General features: G+C 52.5%; 1 protein-coding gene across 1 annotated transcript; it reads left to right on the forward strand.

Annotated features, from left to right (window-relative positions):
- Positions 1–415: 415 nt before the first annotated feature.
- Positions 416–1,838, forward strand: LOC138372291 (uncharacterized). Its single transcript, XM_069337573.1, has 2 exons — positions 416–477; positions 890–1,838. The coding sequence occupies exons 1-2, from the start codon at positions 416–418 to the stop codon at positions 1,836–1,838; spliced, it is 1,011 nt and encodes a 336-aa protein (XP_069193674.1).
- Positions 1,839–10,031: the final 8,193 nt, after the last annotated feature.

Consider the following 10,031-nt stretch of genomic DNA (forward strand, 5'->3'; position numbering starts at 1 on the left):
GATTAAACAGGACGTCTAGAATGGCTTGCAGCGTAGACCACACTTGTATGAGACGGAAGAGGCATTGTTTGAAGTAGTTTTGTCACTGAGTAGCTCCAGATGGACAGGAGACAATGACGACGGCGAGGGAATTCCCTCAATGAAGGAGTTCGATGATGTCATCATTGACCAATGACGGAGGAGCGAGGACGTGACGTGGCGTGTGCAAAGGTTTTGTGATTGGTGGAAGACGTCACTTGCAAGTGTGAGGTCGGAGAGGTCACACGCAGCTCGTCACTACTCAGAGAAAGGCACAGTTCTAGTGTCTTGGTGAAGGAAGTACCGTGAACTGTGACAGAGACAAGTTCTATCAGGTAGAAGAGGGCGGTTGCGGTGTCAGCCTCGAGGCATTAGGAGCGTCGTTCAGACGCTAGCGATGGCGACTGGGCCTAGTAAACTTAGTGGTAAATCTAGTTGTAAACCTAGAAGTAGATTGTCGTATGTGAGGACCCGGTGACAGGTGAACCAAGGTTGGTGCCTGGGTCTGAACCTCACACTCAAGTCAGGAAAGGGAAAATTCGACAGTGGCAGTCGAGAGAAGATTTGTGGGCAACCTGTATGATAGTAAACCTCAGGCGCCATCTTGTTTTGTGGAGAAAGCGACATAGGAAAGTTTTGCGGTAAGAGTCTTTAGTTTCCTGTGTACAGTGAGAAGTGCTCAGTGATTTATAGTGATGCTTAGGGACCATAATTAGTCATGTATATAGTGATTATGAAATAATATTTAAGAATTGAGAGATAATAACATGAAAGAGGCGAGAGCGACGTATGCTCACTCGATGATGGTTGGTGCTCAACTGATGGAGCCTGACTACAGTGAGGCGGAATAGAGTGTGGCTTTGCCCGGAAGCGGGGGAATCCACTTCGCAGTTTGTGGGCGAGTCCACTTCGCAGTTGGCGGAGGAGTCCACTTCGCAGTTGGCGGGGGAGTCCACTTCGCAGTTGGCGGGGAAATCGCCTTTGCAGTTGGCAAGGGAGTCCACTTCGCAGTTGGCGGGGGAGTCCACTTCGCAGTTGGCGGGGGAGTCCACTTCGCAGTTGGTGGGCTAGTCCACTTCGCAGTTGGCGGGGGAGTCCACTTCGCAGTTGGCGGGGAAATCGCCTTTGTAGTTGGCAAGGGAGTCCACTTCGCAGTTGGCGGGGGAGTCCACTTCGCAGTTGGCGGGGGAGTCCACTTCGCAGTTGGCGGGGGAGTCCACTTCGCAGTTGGTGGGCTAGTCCACTTCGCAGTTGGCGGAGGAGTCCACTTCGCAGTTGGCAGGGGAGTCCACTTCGCAGTTGGCGGGGAAATCGCCTTTGTAGTTGGCAAGGGAGTCCACTTCGCAGTTGGCGGGGGAGTCCACTTCGCAGTTGGCGGGGGAGTCCACTTCGCAGTTGGTGGGCTAGTCCACTTCACAGTTGGTGGAGGAGTCCTCTTCGCAGTTGGCGGGGAAATCGACTTTGCAGTTGGCAAGGGAGTCCACTTCGCAGTTGGCGGAGGAGTCCACTTCACAGTTGGCAGGGGAGTCCACTTCGCAGTTGGCGGGGAAATCGACTTTGCAGTTGGCAAGGGAGTCCACTTCGCAGTTGGCGGGGGAGTCCACTTCGCGGTTGGCGGAGGAGTCCTCTTCGCAGTTGGCAGAGGAGTCCTCTTCGCAGTTGGCGGAGGAGTCCTCTTCGCAGTTGGCGGGGAAATCGACTTCGCAGTTGGCGGGGGAGTCCACTTCGCAGTTGGCGGGGGAGTCCACTTCGCAGTTGGCGGGGACGGCCAGATACCGCCAGCAGAGACGTGTGGAGAGGTTATAAGAGAGTTTTATTGAAGTTATTTTCTAGTTGTCTGTGGTGGTAGATTATTTTTGTTACGTGTTGAATTGCAAGTTAGTGTGTAGTAAGTAGCTGAGGAGAGATCGCACTCATTTGAGGAGCAGTTGTTAATGGTTCTTCTGCAGACCTGCAGGAGAATAATTCGCCAGGAGGGGGGGGGGATTATCTTACTTCGCTTTAGGATTAATCCGCAGTTGATCCACACGGATCGTTGGACATCTTTGATTGCTTGTTTAAAGATTCCATTATAATTGTATATACGTATATAGAGGGTGGTTCCTCATTGAGTTCCTCATTGAGCGCCTGGTGTTCTCAAGAGCCAGGCTCCGTCTTCCTTGTACTCACATGAGTAAAAGGCAAAATGCAGATTCACCACAGCTTGGGTGGTGAGGACCCCATCCCCTCCCTCTCCGGTGTTGGGCAGGTGAGACGCCATCACCTTCCTCTACCGTCACCTTCCTCTACCGTCACCTTCCTCTACCGTCACCTTCCTCTACCGTCACCTTCCTCTACCGTCACCTTCCTCTAGCGTCACTCTCCTCTACCGTCACCTTCCTCTACCGTCACCTTCCTCTACCGTCACCTTCCTCTACCGTCACCTTCCTCTACCGTCACCTTCCTCTACCGTCACCTTCCTCTACCGTCACCTTCCTCTACCGTTACCCTCCTCTACCGTCACTATCCTCTACCGTCACCTTCCTCTACCGTCACTCTCCTCTACCGTCACCTTCCTCTACCGTCACCTTCCTCTACCGTCACCTTCCTCTACCGTCACTCTCCTCTACCGTCACCTTCCTCTACCGTCACCTTCCTCTACCGTCACTATCCTCTACCGTCACCTTCCTCTACCGTCACCTTCCTCTACCGTCACCTTCCTCTACCGTCACCCTCCTCTACCGTCACTATCCTCTACCGTCACCTTCCTCTACCGTCACTCTCCTCTACCGTCACTCTCCTCTACCGTCACCTTCCTCTACCGTCACTTTCCTCTACCGTCACCTTCCTCTACCGTCACCTTCCTATACAATCACCCTCCTCTACCGTCACCTTCCTCTACCGTCACCTTCCTCTACCGTCACCTTCCTCTACCGTCACCTTCCTCTACCGTCACTCTCCTCTGCCGTCACTCTCCTCTGCCGTCACCTTCCTCTATCGTCACCTTCCTCTACCGTCACCTTCCTCTACCGTCACCTTCCTCTACCGTCACTCTCATCTACCGTCACCTTCCTCCACCGTCACCTTCATCTACCGTCACCCTCCTCTACCGTCACCTTCCTCTACCGTCACCTTCCTCTACCGTCACCCTCCTCTACCGTCACCTTCCTCTACCGTCACTATCCTCTACCGTCACCCTCCTCTACCGTCACCTTCCTCTCCCATCACCCTCCTCTACCGTCACCCTCCTCTACCGTCACCTTCCTCTACCGTCACCCTCCTCTACCGTCACCCTCCCTACCCTCTACCGTCACCCTTCCTCTACCGTCACCTTCCTCTACCGTCACCTTCCTCTACCGTCACCTTCATCTACCGTCACCTTCCTCTACCGTACCTTCATCTACCGTCCCTCCTCTACCTCCTTCCTCTACCGTCCATTCCTCTACGTCCACTTCTCTACCGTCACCTTCCTCTACCGTCACCTTCCTCTACCGTCACCTTCCTCTACCCGTCACCTTCCTCTACCGTCACCTCCTCTACCGTCACCTTCCTCTACCGTCCCTTCCTCTACGTCACCTCCTCTACCGTCACCTTCCTCTACCGTCACCCTTCCTCTACCGTCACCTTCCTCTACCGTCACCTTCCTCTACCGTCACCTTCCTCTACCGTCACCTTCCTCTACCGTCACCCTTCCTCTACCGTCACCTTCCTCTACCGTCACCTTCCTCTACCGTCACCTTCCTCTACCGTCACCTTCCTCTACCGTCACCTTCCTCTACCGTCACCTCCTCTACCGTCACCTTCCTCTACCGTCACCTTCCTTCTACCGTCACCCTTCCTCTACCGTCACCTTCCTCTACCGTCACCTTCCTCTACCGTCACCTTCCTCTACCGTCACCTCTCTACCGTCACCTCTCTACCGTCACCTTCCTCTACCGTCACCTTCCTCCTACCGTCACCTCTCCTCTACCGTCACCTTCCTCTACCGTCACCTTCCTCTACCGTCACCTTCCTCTACCGTCACCTTCCTCTACCGTCACCTCTCCTCTACCGTCACCTTCCTCTACCGTCACCTTCCTCTACCGTCACCTTCCTCTACCGTCACCTCCTCTACCGTCACCTTCCTCTACCGTCACCTTCCTCTACCGTCACCGTCACCTTCCTCTACCGTCACCTTCCTCTAACCGTCACCTTCCTACTACCGTCAACTTGCCTCTAACCGTCACTCGCCCTACATCACCCGTCTTACCGTCACCCTTCCTCTACCGTCACCTTCCTACTACCGTAACTGCCTCACGTCACCTTCCTACCGTTAGCACTCTCATCTAACCGTCACCTTCCTCCTTACCGTCACCCTGCCTCTACCAGTCACCTTCCTCTACCGTCACCCTCTTATACCGTCACCTTCTCTACCGTCACGTCTTCCTCTACCGTCACCTTCCTCGACCTGTCACTATCCTCTACACGTCACCCGCCTCTACCGTGCACCTTCCTCTACCGTCAACCCTCTTATGACAGTCACCTTGCCTCTAAACCGTAACCTTCCTCTACCGTCACTCGTCCTCTAACCTCACCTCTCTTATACCGTCACGCTTCCTCTACCCGTCATCATTCCTCTACCGTCACCCTTCCTCTACCGCTCACCTTCCATCTACCGTCACCCTCCTCTACCGTCACCTTCCTCTACCGTCACCTTCTCTACCGTCACATTCCTCTACTCACCTCCTCTACCGTCACCTTCCTCTACCGTCACCCTCTTATACCGTCACATTCCTCTACTGTCACCTTCCTCTACCGTCACCTTCGTCTACCGTCACCTTCCTCTACTGTCACCTTGCTCTACCGTCACCTTCGTCTACCGTCACCTTCCTCTACCGTCACCTTCCTCTTCTGTCACCTTCCTCTACCGTTACCTTCCTCTACCGTCACCCTCCTCTACCGTCACTATCCTCTACCGTCACCTTCCTCTACCGTCACCTTCCTCTACCGTCACCTTCCTCTACCGTCACTATCCTCTACCATCACCCTCTTATACCGTCACCCTCTTATACCGTCACCTTCCTCTACCGTCACCTTCCTCTACCGTCACCTTCCTCTACCGTCACCTTCCTCTACCGTCACCTTCCTCTACCGTCACCTTCCTCTACCGTCACCTTCCTCTACCGTCACCCTCCTCTACCGTCACTCTCCTCTACCGTCACCTTCCTCTACCGTCACCTTCCTCTACCGTCACATTCCTCTACCGTCACCCTCCTCTACCGTCACCTTCCTCTACCGTCACCCTCTTATACCGTCACATTCCTCTACTGTCACCTTCCTCTACCGTCACCTTCGTCTACCGTCACCTTCCTCTACTGTCACCTTGCTCTACCGTCATCTTCGTCTACCGTCACCTTCCTCTACCGTCACCTTCCTCTACTGTCACCTTCCTCTACCGTCACCTTTGTCTACCGTCACCTTCCTCTACCGTCACCTTCCTCTACCGTCACCTTCCTCTACCGTCACCTTCCTCTACCGTCACCTTCCTCTACCGTCACCCTCCTCTACCGTCACTATCCTCTACCGTCACCTTCCTCTACCGTCACCTTCCTCTACCGTCACCCTCCTCTACCGTCACCTTCCTCTACCGTCACCCTCTTATACCGTCACCTTCCTCTACCGTCACCTTCCTCTACCGTCACCTTCCTCTACCGTCACTATCCTCTACCATCACCCTCTTATACCGTCACCTTCCTCTACCGTCACCTTCCTCTACCGTCACCTTCCTCTACCGTCACCTTCCTCTACCGTTACCTTCCTCAACCGTCACCTTCCTCTTCCGTCACCCTCCTCTACCGTCACCTTCCTCTACCGTCACCCTCTTATACCGTCACCTTCCTCTACCGTCACCTTCCTCTACCGTCACCTTCCTCTACTGTCACTATCCTCTACCACCACCCTCCTCTACCGTCACCTTCCTCTACCGTCACCCTCTTATACCGTCACCTTCCTCTACCGTCACCTTCCTCTACCGTCACCTTCCTCTACCGTCACCCTCTTATACCGTCACCTTCCTCTACCGTCACCTTCCTCTACCGTCACCTTCCTCTACCGTCACATTCCTCTACCGTCACCCTCCTCTACCGTCACCTTCCTCTACCGTCACCCTCTTATACCGTCACATTCCTCTACTGTCACCTTCCTCTACCGTCACCTTCGTCTACCGTCACCTTCCTCTACTGTCACCTTGCTCTACCGTCACCTTCCTCTACCGTCACCTTCCTCTACCGTCACCTTCCTCTACCGTCACCTTCGTCTACCGTCACCTTCCTCTACCGTCACCTTCCTCTACCGTCACCTTCCTCTACCGTCACCTTCCTCTACCGTCACTTTCCTCTACCGTCACCCTCCTCTACCGTCACTATCCACTACCGTCACTATCCTCTACCGTCACCTTCCTCTACCGTCACCTTCCTCTACCGTCACCCTCCTCTACCGTCACCTTCCTCTACCGTCACCCTCTTATACCGTCACCTTCCTCTACCGTCACCTTCCTCTACCGTCACTATCCTCTACCATCACCCTCTTATACCGTCACCTTCCTCTACCGTCACCTTCCTCTACCGTCACCTTCCTCTACCGTCACCTTCCTCTACCGTTACCTTCCTCTACCGTCACCTTCCTCTACCGTCACCCTCGTATACCGTCACCTTCCTCTACCGTCACCTTCCTCTACCGTCACCTTCCTCTACTGTCACTATCCTCTACCATCACCCTCCTCTACCGTCACCTTCCTCTACCGTCACCCTCTTATACCGTCACCTTCCTCTACCGTCACCTTCCTCTACCGTCACCTTCCTCTACCGTCACCTTCCTCTACCGTCACCTTCCTCTACCGTCACCTTCCTCTACCGTCACCTTCCTCTACCGTCACCTTCCTCTACCGTCACCTTCCTCTACCGTCACCCTCCTCTACCGTCACCTTCCTCTACCGTCACCTTCCTCTACCGTCACCCTCCTCTACCGTCACCTTCCTCTACCGTCACCTTCCTCTACCGTCACTATCCTCTACCGTCACCTTCCTCTACCGTCACCTTCCTCTACCGTCACCTTCCTCTACCGTCACTATCCTCTACCGTCACCTTCCTCTACCGTCACCTTCCTCTACCGTCACCTTCCTCTACCGTCACTATCCTCTACCGTCACCTTCCTCTACCGTCACCTTCCTCTACCGTCACCGTCCTCTACCGTCACTATCTTCTACCGTCACCTTCCTCTACCGTCACCTTCCTCTACCGTCACCTTCCTCTACCGTCACCTTCCTCTACCGTCACCTTCCTCTACCGTCACTATCCTCTACCGTCACTATCCTCTACCGTCACCTTCCTCTACTGTCACCTTCCTCTACCGTCACCTTCCTCTACCGTCACTATCCTCTACCGTCACCTTCCTCTACCGTCACCCTCCTCTACCGTCACTATCCTCTACCGTCACCTTCCTCTACCGTCACCCTCCACTACCGTCACCCTCCTCTACCGTCACATTTCTCTACCGTCACCTTCCTCTACCGTCACCCTCTTATACCGTCACCTTCCTCTACTGTCACCCTCCTCTACCGTCACCCTCCTCTACCGTCACCTTCCTCTACCGTCACCTTCCTCTACCGTCACCCTCCTCTACCGTCACCTTCCTCTACCGTCACCTTCCTCTACCGTCACCCTCCTCTACCGTCACCTTCCTCTACCGTCACCTTCCTCTAACGTCACCCTCTTATACCGTCACCTTCCTCTACTGTCACCTTCGTCTACCGTCACCTTCGTCTACTGTCACCTTCCTCTACTGTCACCTTCCTCTACCGTCACCTTCGTCTACCGTCACCTTCCTCTACCGTCACCTTCCTCTACCGTCACCTTCCTCTACCGTCACCTTCGTCTACCGTCACCTTCCTCTACCGTCACTATCCTCTACCATCACCCTCCTCTACCGTCACCCTCTTATACCGTCACCCTCTTATACCGTCACCTTCCTCTACCGTCACCTTCCTCTACCGTCACCTTCCTCTACCGTCACCTTCCTCTACCGTCACCCTCTTATACCGTCACCCTCTTATACCGTCACCCTCTTATGCCGTCACCCTCTTATACCGTCACCCTCTTATACCGTCACCTTCCTCTACCGTCACCTTCCTCTACCGTCACCTTCCTCTACCGTCACCTTCCTCTACCGTTACCATCCTCTACCGTCACCCTCCTCTACTGTCACCTTCTGGCAGATCTATACTAGACTATCCCCACCAAGCCCAGAGACAAGAGTTACACCATACTATCCCACTGGGACTGAACCCCATTTATACCTATCTTAAGTTTCCTTTGTAATAACTAAGCCCTGTTTCATCTCAGGACGACCTCACCCAATGCCCTGCACGTCAGTCGTACGAGTCAGTCTTCCGAATAGTACACTATCAACGGCCACGGGCTCACCATAGCCCGTGCTTCTTGCAACATGGTTCCAGGTAGCAAATTTTTACCAACAACAATATATCAAAGGCTTTGCTGAGGTGAAATGTATCACATTCCTGTCCTCTGTCAACTACTTCAAATATAGAGAAGAAAGATATTAGTTACCAACGGCGAGCCATTTGTAAAACGACGTTGTGTGTATCTGATTAAACTTATGCTTTCCAAGCAGTAAACGCAAAGTTTTTGCAGTTATCAATTCTATCTATTTTCCAATAGACGTTTAGTTAATTGTCAGATAGTTCGGCGCAAGTGATCTATCTCCCCATCTTGGAAAACGGGACCACGTTTGCAACCCTCCATGATTTGGTACTCTGTTCGGTTATGTTGATTGATTCAGTCTGCAAGACAAGGGATAAGTTCATCTCTGCGTTCCTTAAGAACTCTGGGAAAATATTTCGTCTTGTTCTGCAGACTTGTTGGGCGTTAAACAAATAATGTGTATTTGTTTAATAACTTCCTCCCTGGTTACAACTAATCTATATAGGGAAGCAAATCGAATCAGATTTGCTACCATATTGCCAATCTAGTTTTCTCATTATATTTTGTAAGCATAAATTTATCCAAATTGGATCTTTTTTTGGTGTTTTAACCACTACAGATTTCACATTTGTAAATGCACATTAATGATACTATTTATAAGACACATCGAACACTTTAGGTAGGGCAGACGTAAATCAGTGTATTTATGTATTTGTGTACGTAGGCTAGATTAGCATTTTAAAAGCACTACAATCACCTTCTGTGGTTGATTGTTGAATAAATCACTGAACAATACGTTTACCAGATCTCTCACCCTGTCCATGGAGGACAGAAGAAAATGTACATGTTGGTTAGCATTGTAGATGTGTGGCCACGTCTGTGGTAGAAAATAATAATAATACAAAAATACAGATACAGCCTCTGCCATCATTTAAATTTACTATGTCAACACTACATAACCTCCGCCACTTTACAGAACCAGCATCTGGCATTACTACTGAAAAATCTCTGCTACCAAGAAAAAAAATGCCACTAGCAACCATTTGGGGGTGGACGGTAGAGCGACGGTCTCGCTTCATGCATGTCGGCGTTCAATCCCCGACCGTCCACAAGTGGTTATGCATCATCTCCCCCCCCCTCCACCCCTTCCCTTCCTAAATCCTTATCCTGGCCCCTTCCAAGTACTATATAGTGGTAATAGCTTGGCGTTTTCCCCTGATAGTTCCCACGCTCTGCCACCACCACAGAAACAATCACCAGTGCTACGACCACTACCAACACCACATAAACAACCACCACTGCCACCACCACAGAAACAATCAACACTGCCACCACCACAGAAACAAACACCACTGCCAACACCACAGAAACAAACACCACTGCCAACACCACTGCCACCACCACAGAAACAAACACCACTGCCAAAACCACCACTACCAACACCAGAGACACAACCACCACTGCCACCACCACAGAAACCACCACCACTGCCACCACCACAGAAACCACCACCACTGCCACCACCACAGACACAACCTCTGCCACCACCACCACTGC

The sequence above is a fragment of the Procambarus clarkii genome, chromosome 38, assembly GCF_040958095.1.
Source record: "Procambarus clarkii isolate CNS0578487 chromosome 38, FALCON_Pclarkii_2.0, whole genome shotgun sequence".
Classification (NCBI taxonomy): domain Eukaryota; kingdom Metazoa; phylum Arthropoda; class Malacostraca; order Decapoda; family Cambaridae; genus Procambarus; species Procambarus clarkii.